At 38.6% G+C, this 14634-nt stretch overlaps 1 protein-coding gene across 4 annotated transcripts in view; it reads left to right on the top strand.

The window, feature by feature from the left end:
- The window catches only part of LOC123760281 (oxysterol-binding protein-related protein 11), a 48648-nt gene that overhangs the window by 12156 nt on the left and 21858 nt on the right, over positions 1 to 14634 (top strand). For 3 of the 4 annotated variants that reach the window (XM_045745814.2, XM_045745813.2, XM_069338360.1), the window contains exon 6: positions 5993 to 6124. The exons of the other annotated variant lie outside the window; for it this stretch is intronic. In XM_045745814.2, the coding sequence (XP_045601770.1) occupies positions 5993 to 6124 (132 nt within the window). The remainder of the gene's footprint in view (positions 1 to 5992; positions 6125 to 14634) is intronic. 4 annotated transcript variants of the gene reach the window in all.

Here is a 14634-nt window from a genome sequence, read left to right as displayed (position 1 = left end):
ATTGGATACTGAAAATAAATAATAACGTTAGATATCCTAAGAGATTTAAGTGTTAAACAAAAATTCAAGCTCATTTATTAATAAAATAAAAGTTTGAAGTTCTGATATAGCATGAATCTGCTTGGACAACATTACAGAACAGAATGAATGGAGTTGTGTCAGGAATTGATAAATAGAATGATTCACATACGTTTTGCTGCTTTTATCATTTGCCTTGTTAAATATTGCAAAATTTATTCTTAATGTGTTTTTGGATAGAAGTTGTTAAGTCATAGAAAATTGTAGTTGTGGAATTTTGTAAAACCAATATGTTATATTCATAATGTTATTATTAGGAAAGATGTTAAAGAGTGTTGATTAAACTTGATATTAATGCCAAAATTAAGCTCCAAAACATATTAATTCTGTACTTTTTTATCTAACTTTTCAATGTGAAAGTTCGTGTATGGTTCTTCTGATTACTATTTTCTCTGTATCCTATACACACTTGCCCTTTATGGTGTTATCTTACTTACCCCCTCTCCACACTCTCGTCTAGTGCTCTCAATTGGCTTGTCATTAATCTTTAACCTTGCCATGTATCATGTATTCATTCCTATTTCATCGGTATCTTTTCTCTCTGTTTTGATATTTCATATTTGGGTGCTTCTTTTAATAACTTATTTCTTGTGTTACTCTCATTCTGATCATGCACAAATTACAGTTTTTGTGGATTATTTCTTTAATATATATTTATATATACTTTTTATTTGTATACATTATTGGTACATTGCCTTTTTGTTTGATGTTTGCTTTCATCTTCCCTATTTAAACCAATGGCTTATTTTATTTTCTGTAGTTCCTGCTGTCCCAGTGTGCATCTTGTCTCTCATCATTTGTTCATCTATTTTCACTAATTTATCTTTCTTTATTTTTATGTATTTGGATTTACACATGCACATGAACACACATTCCAAGGCTGGAAGATATGAGGAAAAAAGGCAGTATGATCACAACAAACAAAATAGTAACTGGAATTAAAAAAATAGATAAGAAGGAATTTTGTAAACCTGCAACATCGAAGAACAAGATGCCATAGATTCAAGCTAAGGAACCAAGATGACAAAAAACATATAAAAGATTGCATAGTGAATTTTGAACACTTTGTGAACATAGTTGTAGAAGGTGGAACAAATTGAGAGAGAAGGCAGTTGCCAAAACCATCAATAGTTTCAATGTGTCATATGACAAAAATTATTGGGAAGATGGAACACCATAAGTGTAGCTCTCATCTTGTAACTATATTTAGGTAATTACTCACAGAATTTCCCCCCCCCCAAAAAAAAAGGGGTTGAAAGTTCCGTCTTGTGAACAGTATAATAGAAAGCACATAGAAAGGAAGCAAAGTAAAACAGACAACTTCAAGGTTCACAGAGGAAGAAAGAGATGAAGCAGCAAAAGACTCCACAAGTTATACACCCAGTAGATAGCTTGAACCCCTTTCTTGGGTTATAGCCGGAGCTGCCTACTTCCCCTGTCAACCATCCACAGTCCTTTGCCTAATGTCCAATAATTTGACTGCTGCTTGAATTGCCAACCTGTTCACTTTGAACTGCATGTACTTAGGCAGCCCTTCCCTCAGCACTCATCTAGTGATATGTCTGCCTTAACAGGACACCTTCCCTGATGGGTTTGTTAATTCATACCATAGAGGCCAGCCTACTGTGTATGGTGCCTCATCCATAGTAGTACTAGGGTAAATGACTCCTCATGGTTGCTCTAAGGTTGAGGTGGTCATAGGTTTATTGTTTTGGGTGCACTAGGGCTCGTGCACTTGTATATACTGCATGCTGCCTGACACCCTTCATAATCTTGTTTGTCCTGAGGACTGAGTTTAGTGTCATTTCTTTCAGTGAGCATCTTTAGTGCCTGCATGTCCTACTTGGTCCTTATCATCTGGCCCTGACAAGTCCCACAAGTCTTTGTTATGGCTCATTATGAATCGACTCGCCAAGGCTGCACTTGCTACTAGTGAGTTGGAAGGATGTCCATTGCCAGGCCTATTGTCTCCCACCCCTGGCTCCGGCTTCCAAAACTTCTTAGGGTTTTGAGTCTGCAGGATTTAGGTGTGGGTGTAGCTCGGCCACTTTCAGGGTTTGCTCCTTTCACATCAACAGTGGAGACAGTTGAGCTGTCCTATCCCGCATGAGATTCAGAGCCTTCTGTTTCACAGGGAGGATGGTGTATTTAGCGCTGATTCTTTAGTTTAGGGTGATGCCTTCCTGTCAGAAGAGGCATCAGGTGCAGAACATGGCTGCAGTGTTCATGTGTGACTTTCAATACTGAGGGCAGCCTGAGGAGAGTCCCTGGGTGTCCTTCAAGCTTGTAGTTGAAGGGCACCCCTTGAACCTTGTAGTTGTCTGTTATGCTTTGCTTCCTTTGTGTGTTTCTTCTGTGAGAGTGATTGTAAGAATGCCTTGCTCCCTGTATGAGGAGGCCAGATTTTGGCCTCTGGTCTCCTGTAGGGAACTAATGACTCCTACGGCTGATACGGCACTATCTCAGTGAAACTAGATACAGGGAGCCACCAAATCCCACTTAGAAAGATGCATTTCATTATATTCAACTCTGGTTTTTTATAAATACTCACTTTTAAAATGGGAAGTTCTTTTGTAGGCAATATACAAATGAGGAATTCCACAGATTTGTTACTGCCCAAGAGATTAAATTAAATCACATTTTTGACTGATTCTGTTTTTGGAAGCACACTCCATTTCACCCACAAAAATTATTCGAACCAAGCATTCTTTCATGGTTAAATTTTAATAAAAATCAACACTGCTAATTAATGTATCATGAACAATTTAAATGTCATGAATGTTCCAGATGCAGTTCTTTATCTATTGGTAATTGATCATTAATTATTGAGCTATGCATCTTCAGTTCCTCCTCCAAGTCAGAGCCTGGGATTACCCAGGATATTGCTCAGATGCCAAGCCCTAGACTTAGACTAGAGACTTTTACTGCACCCCTCACAATTATCTGTGTAAACTACTGGTTAGTTGCCACCATTACACTAATTGTCATCAGCTGGCAGCACCAGCTACCATAACAGATTCTTGGCTGTTGGAAACTCCCCCTCCCCCACCACTTCACACCCAGCTCTGTGGTGGCCAGTTCAGTTTTGATATGAGAATTGTGAAATGCCTAGGTATAAACTGGTTTGGAAATAAGTTATCTGATTTATTTAAAAAATTACAAGGTTTCATAATAGAAATGGGATCATTGGATTGTTTTATGCCTAGGTTAGACATGTATATAAATGAGTTTGGGTGGATATAAATTGGAGCTGCCTTGCATATTCCCATTGGACTTTTGCAGTTTTTAATATATACTTCTGTTATTTTGACTGATTATTGTTTGAGACTTTGTCTCCTCAAGTATTGGGGTCTTTGATAACCCGTACAGAGGCAGCTGAGGTACTCCCCATTGTGAGAGTATGGTGATTCACTCCTGTTGAGTTTTGAGTTTTCACTTGAAGTTGTAAAACATTTTCTTTAAGGAGGATGTTTTGTTACCTCTTTTCATTGTTTTAGTGTGCAGTTCACCTCGGTACAGTCCTCTGTTGGTCCCTTTCCATATTGAAAGCAAGGGAGGCTTACTAAGGCCCTTGTCCTCTGTGTATGGTGTGTCCCACAGTTGTCTGATGTGATTAGTTTATCTAAAATGTACTAGTGTGTAAGCTCAGGAAAGTTACTAAAGTGTTGTCCAAAAAGAGGACCTTGATTTCCCAATTCAGGTAATCTATGTGTCCTCTCTTTTTCAAAACTTGTTCTTCTGATAGCTACATGTTCAGAGGGGGCACTTTTTCATATGGTGCCTCATTGATAAGGACTTCCAAGTGCAAAGGCACCTGGCAGATGTGGGAAAGTTTTCTGCATGCCAAGAACTCTTCTTGGCATGCAGTCCTTCTTTGTTCCTCTCCCTCCTCTGTCAGACAATCAACCACCTATTTTACATGAACATTTACAGGCTCTCCACCGATTTTAACATGTAGAACTTCTGGGATGGATCTTTTACCTGGGATGGTAAAATCTGGGATGGATGAAGTTTTTTGGGAAAAGAGGGTTACATATAAAAACATCCAAAAATATCACTTTGTTATACACTTTACTGAACTAAACACTTACTTTAGCATTGATATTTAATGCTTCTCCACTTTCTAGTCACAAATAGTCACAATAACAAAACTGCAAACCAGGCATGACAGGGAGGATGACATTGACATTGTCACAGGCATGACATTGAAACTTTTAAAATACTGAATAAATTAGAGGATGTTGATCTGGATATTTTCTTCAGAAGGTCAGATGTAACACAAACAAGAAGCAATGGTTTCAAGCTCAACAAGCCACAATGTAGGACTGAGAACAGGAGATTCTTTTCCACCCACAGGGTTATTAACCCATGGAACTGCCTACCCACTGATGCTGTAACTGCCATAACTGTGTTGAGTTTTAAAATATACCTGGAAAAGATCATCAGGGCAAATATGGGGACCTTCAACAAGCTGCCGGCTTGCTGTCCTTGTTGAAGCCACTAGGGTTAGTGGTCCTCAGGTAAATTAGGTATATTCCTAATGATACCTAGAATACTTAGGATGTGTAATGATCCATAAATGTAATCCCAAAAGTTTGCAAAAGAAGAAGAATATGGTGGATGTGGGAGCACAACACACTGCTGAGAACGTGGTAGATCTGAACAATGGCATGGCTTATCTTCACTAATTCACATTATTTCATTATCAGTCTGCATAATTCCAAGATTAACCTACAGACTTTGAGGTTTAGTATTTGAGTGAAATAGCTAATAAATAAGACCTTGAATACCTGAACGATCCTTTCCAAGCAGGATACGCTGATGTTCTCATTCTTTCTTTCCCTCGAGTTAGGTGTGGCTTGTGCGCTGCCATCTAGTGCCATTCAAGGGTAGGTGTCAGGTTGATAAACTAGCAGTTTGTGAAAGTGCATTTTGGCCATTTGATGCCAAATAGGGCTTTGATGGAAGCTTTGAATATTTATAAATGAGCTTTTCTGAGGTCACTCGATGCTGAACTTTCCTGGTACCATTATGATCTGTCAGAGGTGAACAAATCCACAAGGGCCGTGACGAGGATTCGAACCTGCATCCGGGAGCATCCCAGACACTGCCTTAATCGACTGAGCTATGTGCTGCCATCTAAAACCTGCGTCCGGGATGCTCCCGGACGCAGGTTCGAATCCTTGTCACGGCCCCTTGTGGATTTGTTCATTTGATGCATCACGTTAGTGTGATCTCTGTGTCTGTCAGAGATGTTTGATTGGATCCCATTTGCTCCTGTGCTGAGGGTAAGCCAAACAACACTGTCATAATTCTCTCCAGTGGGACCAGCAATGATCTTGCATCTTGGTCAGAATGAAATTTTCATGTAGTATTAACTCAAAGCCTGACACTTTAATTTTCATTAACTACATGTATTTTCTAATAAAAATGTTTGACCTAAGTTACTGAAATATATTGCTTACATTCCTGTTAATACACAACATTTCCTCTCACTTTAATTATGTTTATAACTTTACTTTTTCTCTCTCTCCTTTTCTTTTATGCCATTCTCATATTTTTTTAATTTTATACTGAGCTGTGTATGGACAGTTATATATATGCTTGTGAATCTTTTTTTTTTTACACACCATCATGTTCTTGTTCCTGATTACTGACTTTCATAACATCTAGTATGAATCTGTTTCCTTTCATTTCTTTAAAATACAACTGTACTTGCATGTTCTGCTCCTCAATACTGGGTACCCCTTATGTTTCCATTTGCTATATCCCTTCACTCCCAAATCCTTTATCTTGTTTCTTCTGTCATAATTGTGCCACTGCTCCTGACTTCATGCCTGTGTTGGGCTGTCTTTGGTGTGGTGGTGGTGCTGCTGCTGGTGTGTCCTTCTATGGTGTGTTTATATGTTGGAAGGGTGGGGAGCCTTGGGGGTCGCAGTTCCCCTCGATGCTCTCCCCTCTTGGGACGTTCACCACGTTTCCACCGGCGCACGGCTTCGGATGCATCCTCTGCATTTCTTCAACGACGACGCTCATCTCCTACTCCGTATGTAAACAGCATGATATACACAGCTATTCTTTCCTTTATGGTTGTTCTATAAGTGCTATTTTTGTCCTAGCTATTGCTTTGTTTGCAATTTTTCTAGCCTTGTTATACAACTTCCTAGCACTGGTATGTGTGTGTGTGTCAGGCAAGTATGCGTGTCAGTGATGTGTGATAATAGGCATCTGATGTCTTATGTGACTGGAATACTGTTTTGCTTTGTCACTTTACAGCTATGCTTCAGCACAATACGAATAATAAATTACTCTGGGTATTAATGGGAATCTAATGAATAAATGATAAATGTGAGGGATGGTTATGTATTGTATTCATTTTTGTTTTCTCATCACCACTGGTGAGGAAAAGTGGATAGTGCTTATCCAAATATCTTTCAATATCTTTCCATTTATTTGTATCAGTTTTCATGTCTTCTCCGTAACATGTTAAATGTTAGTCATGAATAGAAGTCAAATGTTATTCTTTCATTGTCACTTTTGAAACATTTGTAAGTGCTATAATGTTTCATCTGTTTATCATCACTAGAGCATATATTGCAAATGAGAAGCAGGTGTTTTATCAGAGGTAAGGACAAGAAATAGATGTCGATAGTTTGCTGACACCTCAGTTGTGTCCTGTGGAAATACAGCTGTATTTCCTTTAATCTGTATTATGGTGACTTGGAAACAATGATTGCATTCCTTGTACAACATTGCAGAGGTTTTAAACAATAAATAGTAAAATAATTGAATCTTGTAAAACTGAAGGTACACATGTTCTTTTATAGAGGTTTAACAAGTTGGGAAAATTATAACGGTATTGTCAGTACAGTATGTCCATTCGTAGAGTTGACCATGCTGCGACAGAAACATGTGGCAGCATGGTATTTTCAACATCTATGCAAAATACAAGGGGGAAGATAATCGTTTATAGCATGAAGCTAAGTAGTCTCCAAACATTTTTTATTTTATATGATATTTAAGTTCAGAAGTACTGTATTTATATTCAGCAGTTTTAGCTGCAATAAGAAAATAAGTCTGGGGTGTTAAGTGAAAAGCTTTTTTCTATCAGTTGTACAGGTACAATATCACTGAACTGCCATATGTATACACGGGTGACCATCAGGGCTTATTGGAACATCATTATTTGCTAAAAAAAAATCTTTATACATGGCATAAATTTGAAATTATTATTATTTTTGGAATAAAAATGAAAGAGGTCATGATATACTGCAAATGAAACAACGTAGAAATAATTCTCTTTGAATCTGAACAAAGTCGTTCTGAATCTTGTATTTAATTTGTCAGACCAGTTCTGGAACAAATATGCAGCACCAGCATGGAGTCCTCAACTCGTTAAACATAAAACTTAAACTGGAGATAGGTCAGCGGTATGTCATCAAACTAGCCCCAGAGCTGAGAGGTATGAACTATGAGGAAAGACTTCAGACATTAAACCTCATGTCACTGGAAAAGACAAGAAACAGGAAAGATATGATTAACACACATGAAATACTCGGGAATAAACAAGGCAGACTATTTAGCTGGGGGTAATACATGAACAAGAGGACACAGATGGAAATTAAATACCCAAATGGGTCACAAAGACATTAGAAAGAATATTTCAATATCAGAGTAGTTAACAAATGGAAAAGCACTAGGAAGTGATGTGGTGGCAGAAGACTCCATACACAATTTTAAATGTACCTGTAGATACTGTATAACCGAGTCCAGTAGGTTCTGGAACCTATACACCAATCAGTTACGAGTTGAGAATCACTCTTTGCATTTGAAATTGTGAGGGGAAAACCAAATTATTGTTCAAACCAAAACCAAATTTCTGCTTAGTATGTAGCTGTTCCACCACCAACTGCCACTAGAAGGCAGTATAGGTCATAATACAGCATTCGGATTGGTGAGCAGCCCAAGGACACTTGGGGAAGTCGGGATGAAAACATAGGGCATATGTTTAGCATACTCGAGGGATCTGGAGTTAATGTGGACGAATCTTGTTACTATAATTAATTAATATGGAGTAGGCCCTCTCATGTTCAGAGGTGATATGCACCTATTTCAAGAAGAAGGAAGACAGGAGGCAGTGAGGATGCATCATGCACATTGTAAATGGGTATTAACACAACCCCAATCCAAAGATAAATGCCCACACAGCTAGAGCAACCATTTCCTTCCAGGGGGATGAAGGGGAACCATAACCCTTCCTGAAAAATAGCCTAGGGCTGGACGTCCTCTTCTTCCACAATGGAAGCTCCTCCGAATATGATCTCCGAATGTGAAACTCGAGCAACGACCTTACCCAAGATAGGAGAAAATGTCAGTGCCAGTCTGCAAAACTCTAGACACTCCAGAGACTGGAAAAATGGTCATTACTCCTTGCCAGAAAAGAGAGGAAGGAAGATACTGAAGGCAATAGAACAAATACCATGCCTCCAGATGAAACTCCACCGTGGCAGTTCCCTACACCCCCATCCTCTAGCCCTGGAGGGGACAAGTCCATACATTTTGTTGCAGAGGGCTACCACAAACAGTGAGCAATGTAAGAGGCCACAGGGACTCACAATAGCATGACCCATGGTAGGCATAGTTGGATAAAAGTTCCCCCCCTTAAGAGGTACTAAGTGAGACAATTAAAGTTGATGACCCCCACATCATTTTCCACAAGGATGATGAAACAAGCCCATTTGGGGCCATGAGCTCTAAGCTACGAAACTAATCAGAAGATCGGAAAAAGTGCAAGTAGGATCTCCAGCTTCAAACAACAATGAACACACCCGGTACACACACAATTGAAAGGAAACCTACACTCCACAGAAGGAATGCTGGATGCTACAGGGCTTGCATCCAAGACCAAACATTGCATCCCACCCTGTAAAAGAACACATGATAGAAACAAACTTCAAGTCTGGTACGGGCACCAACAACAACAATCAGGAGAGCAACAACCCAGACTCCGGCATGTAATGTGCTTTCCACGAAGGTAATGTGACACGAGTATGTTGTATGAAAGTACTGTAGTGTGTACCTAAATATGGTTAGCTCAAATGCGGACCTCCATAACTGACAAATAACAAAAGAGGTTTGGGGAGCTCTAGGCAACCAAGGGCGGACTCCAACCAGCTAAAACATGTGACAGCACCAAGAATATTTAGGTTGTGCAGCCTAAATAATGTCTCGTGTGTACATCACATTTTTGTGATTTCATTGTGCGTTGATGGGAAGCAGAGATGGGAAACATCACTGACACCTGAGTGGGTGGATATCTCATGAAACTTTTATTATGGTACCAGATGGTGCCTTCTGAACTTGAAGTAAGTCTAGTTGAGATACTTTTGAGCTCATAATTTTTCGATTGGTAGTGCATGTATCTCGGGAGTTCAGAGACGCGGGTTCGATCCCATCCTATGGCCTTAATATTTTCTCAGACTATTTGGTCTTTATGATTTGTAAAAATGTATACTAAAATGAGTTCAAGTGGAAGTGCCTAAATATCATTATAAAAAATTCAACATTTTTGCAATACTTGCATTGTATTCAAGTCTATTTCATAATTACTATAATGTTATTTATCTGTACTGTGCTTTGTCACCCAGATCACATTAATGAAATACTGTTGAGTACCTTACTTTCTTAATTCCTTTTCTTTACCAACCACCCATTTGATTATTTTTTCCTTATTGATGACTTTTACTGCTGTACATTTATTTCCACATGTTCACCACTACAATCACTTCAATTGTATTAACTTTCTCTACATTCTATGGCCTCATTTGTGATTATGTTCATCGTTATTCCCTCACCAGATTAAATGCTGCCATGGGCTCCATGTTCATGTACATATTGTAATATCTTCATTGTAGGTAGAAATCATATACTGTACTGAAATGGGGTGCTGGGAATATATGATAAATGAGCTAAGGTTGAAATCAAGTGATGTAGTTAGTTGTCTTGTTATTTGTTGAGGTCTTGGCCTTTTTCTACAGCACAGTTCTCAAATTATTTTACACGTCACTGCTTAAATTAGTTTCTACATCACAGTACCTGTACTAAAAGTATTGTTTTGACAAATACTGGTACTAGTTTAGCAGGTAAGTTGCAAGGTTATCAGACTTCCAAATGGAATTGGTTCACATTGTTAAACTGTTGAGCACATAACTTGACCCAATTTTGCTTGGCTTTTAAATTTCTTATAATTCGTAGTGCAGCATGTACAGTACAGTATACCAAATTAGAACCAATTCTCTCTGAAGTGTTACTTGGTCATTGGTGGAGCTGCCGGACTGTGTAAAGGATGTATCTCTAATATGTTTTTAAATGTGATGTTCGTAAGAAGAATATATTTGTCCTAATTTGTTTGACATTTCAGTATGATTACTTATTAAAAACACAATAAGGTTTTTTTTATGGAGGTGGAGCTGAATAAGGGTACAGTGTATGAATAGATGGGTGGAAGCTTTGGAGAGGTGAATACAGTATTTTTAAGTACACAGTCTATTAAACAATTTCAGTCATGATGGAGACAGTGGATACATAAATTCCTGAAGCTTTTAAGAATATTATGACGGGCTAAGTTATGGGTTTGAAAGTGTGACAAAATATGTAGTAGGTAGAGTTCATAACTGATAAACAGCTGTGAAGCATCAGTGTTTAATATTAAAATGGGTGTAAGGGTTGGGAAAGAGTAGGATGTGGAATAAGATGAATAGATAGTACGAGGAAGCACTATAAGAGAAATACTCCATAAGAAATAGAGAAAGGAATTGTAAAATGGTTTAGGCATGTGGAGATAAAGTATAACTATAGGTTAATGATGAATGTCTAGCGAGTGTGTGTAACAGGGAGGAGAGAGAAGGGGAGCTAAGGAGAGAAGGTGGAAAAGATGGGTTTCTATATGCCAGGATTTCATACTTTGTGTAGAGATCGATGTGTCTGGAGAAAATTCTTCACATTCCACATTGCTCATTTGTGGGAAATTGTATATTGAATGAATGTAATATTATGTATGGTATTGGGAATAGTAGAATTCCACGGAGCTTAGGAATTAATTACTGTATCATCATAGTTATATTAAAAACAAATAATGTAAGTTAGATATATCCTTTACTGAAGTTTTCCTCCCCTCCCCATCAACACTTCTTACTTGATACTCCTGAAGTGTCCCAAAGAGCTCATTCTTGCTACTCATCTCTTGCATTGGTTACTAAGGTGATTTTACCAGTGCATGACCCAAATCAGGTCACAACCACAGAGGGTCTCAATATGTAACTAATTATTTTATCAGCCTGTGAAATCACTGCTTAATGATCCCAATATTAAAGATCTGAGAAGCAAAGAAATTGATCCAAATGAGTTAATGATATTCCCCTTTGTCATGAAATTTTAATTAGTGATAAATTCTTGTAGTATAGGTACTGCCGTAGAAATTTGTGGGACAAAGTAAACAAATCCCAGTAATTATGTTATTATTCAGCTGCAGCTTTTTAGTTATGGAACATTGATAAAAGGAAGGAAATGCTTATAGGAGCTTGTTTTTATTGCTTTGTATTTTTATTTTGTTTTTATTCTCTACATCTATCTGCAGTGCAGTTTTATCACTGCTTTTGTATTCATTATTATTGAAAATAAATCAAGTCGTAACAAGTATCATTAAAGCATTGGGTGTAGATGAAATGCTCTTTTCTGAGTTGATCACATAGTCATTTCTTTAGGCTATATCCCACTCCTTGTGGAACATTACAAACTCTATCTTGTACCAGCATGACCCAGGTCCAACATTTCTTGAGAATGAGCAGATGGTAGTGGTGCAGGCATCTTCTCCAAGTCAAGGGATGCCCAAGGTACACAAGAGAACCAATGCCAGGTAAGACCCTGCAAAACCTCCCTGAATCAGACACCCCCCAAGAAGCCTTCAACCCTCCTGTAAACCACAGTTATGATTCGGGGCTTGCAATGATAGGACAGAATAAAAAAAAAAGCAAGAGCAGCTTGGCTAAAATCTCCTGACCATAGGTTGTCCATATCATGGATTACCATTCCATTTAGGGCCACAGAGTCTGAAACACAGGTCCTGTACCAAAAACCAAAATGCCAGAACTCATTCTTCAACCAGCAGCTTGATATACCTTTCTTCAAGGTCCTGAAGAGTGGGAATAGAAAAGAAGAGGCTTCAGTTAATCTAGGCACTGGTATAGAGACAGAAAGACAATTGCATATCTCGGTCAGAAAAAAGAATAAAATAAAATGTCTAAGCCATTTATTGTCAAAGTGAGAGTGATGCAGCACTGCAGAAGAGGAAAGTACAGTAGTTAGGCTAAAGGTAAAATATGTTGATGAGGCTGTGAGTGTTGTACAGAAACATGAGACACAGGGTTTCTAAGGCACTTGAAGCATTGCCATGGTGTGAATGTTTTGCAAATACAAGGGAAGAAGCAGTCGGTTGATGAAGATGAGGAGTATCTTTCCAAATTTGAGGATATTGGTGAGGACAAATCTCTCTATCCCAAGCAAAATATATAATGCTGAAGAGATGATCTTGAATTGGCATAATTTTTACATGTACAATCACATTGGTGAAAATTATGGTGTTTCTTGGTGATACAAGGCCAACAGAAAGAGACTGGCTGTGCTGTAACAATTCAGCTGAAGTTCATTCCTGCAAGTTGCTTTTACAATAATTGGACAAAATATAAATCCAACTGCATTTAAAAAATCAAGATTTTCTATGAGCAGTAAGGCTCATAACCTAGTGTATAGATGTTCCAAAACATTTGTTTAAACTGGTTTGACTCTCATTTTGTTCCCGAGGTTAATGACTACTCTAAAAGTATTAGCTTTCTTGTAGTGATCTTTTTTCTTGATAACAGCTCTTCACATCATCATTTGGATGAGCTAGTCAAGGACAGTATTTTTACTAGGTACTTGTCCAGAGAAGCTGACTTCTTTATTTAAGGAATTATTTAAAACTAGAAATATCATTTCAGAAATAACTGCCAGATGAGGGCAATACTAAAAAGTTCATGAAAACCTTCACTTCCAAGTCATATTCTGCATAGGGAGTGAGGGTAAGACAGTTATCATTGAAATAGCTGCGACAAATTCTGGCACAACAGCTTTGAAACAGACTTTTGATAAGACTGAAGAGCGAGCTCTATAAAAGCTAGTGTACCTCCTTTATGTAACCCTGGAACCTCGGCATTTGCCCAACTACTCTGTTGCAGCCTCAGTTGCAACGTGGTACACCTTTGCCCTCGGTTAATGCTGTCATACTCGACTGGACATTTTTCCTAGATCATATGTTGAGCACCTGAACTCTTGGCGATTTCCAGTGCGATATTATTTCATGTACTGTACAGTACAACATTATTTTATTGTGTACTGTGTAGGCCTACTTATACAATACGTTATTTTATTATTTTCTATTTTATGGTACAGTATTTAGCGAATATGTATTGTGATACAAATTTTTTGTCAAAAAGTACATTTGAAAGGGTAAGAAAATACATCCGCGTATTCAAACAAGTCGACTTGAATGATCATAGCAATGTTCAACCCCTGCTGTTCAACCCAGCTGAACTGAGCTGGTTGAACAGCAGGATTGTGTGTGTTCAGTACAGTACTGTGTTTGGTTTCAAGTATTACCTGAAGGAAGGGTTTTTCGGTCATTCTTGGTTGGATTATAACTTCTCCAGTCATTTTCTACTGTTATGGCCTCATGAGGGCATTTAGAAAATATCCCTGATGTGTCAGGAGATGGGAAGTCACTCTGGTCCTGGGTGGATTTTGCAGTGGTTTGTGTGGAGTGGGATATGTATTGTCTGAAGGACTGAACAAGAATACTATGCTTGAAAAATATTGTGAATGGATTAAAAATAGCAAAATTTTAAAATAGTGCCCCATAAAATACCCAGTAAGGAAACAATGTTTTTCTGGGGGAATCCCCCAAGTAGCTCCCTGGAGGTATCTTGCTGAAACTTCTCCATGTTAAAAGTTACATCAGTCATGGAAGTTCTCTTTGGCCTACCAGGGACTAGATCCAGACCTGGGGGACCCTTTCTCCTCACAGAAGCGCAGGTAGTGATTGAGTCGACGAATCTGGAGGAAGGGAGGGAACCAGCTCCTTGGGTTCCCTCCATCCAGATTTGTTGGTTTGCTGAAGGGTTGTTCATTGGATCCAGAACTGGCTGGTGAAGGGAACCAGCTGCTGGCTGGGGCTTAGCCACCTGGTGGTGGTGATCAATACTAATGAGTTTTGGCCTATTTTGAGTGAATCTTTTATTGTGTGAATCGCTTGCAGAGTTGTTTGGCGTTTTCAAGGCTTTGTTTTCTGCAAACCTTCCTGTTGCCTGTAAAGCTTCACTGACTTTTTTAAATGCTTTTCCCAGTGGGTTGGCAAATTATCACTTGCTTCCTATGTCTCTGGTCCCCAGTAGGCCAAGCAGAACTGTGACCGACGCAACTTTCAGTGTTGAGCAATCTCATCAAGATAACTCAGGGAGGCATTTC

Source organism: Procambarus clarkii, chromosome 39, assembly GCF_040958095.1.
Source record: "Procambarus clarkii isolate CNS0578487 chromosome 39, FALCON_Pclarkii_2.0, whole genome shotgun sequence".
Taxonomy (NCBI): domain Eukaryota; kingdom Metazoa; phylum Arthropoda; class Malacostraca; order Decapoda; family Cambaridae; genus Procambarus; species Procambarus clarkii.
This window is presented reverse-complemented; position numbering and strand designations above follow the sequence as displayed.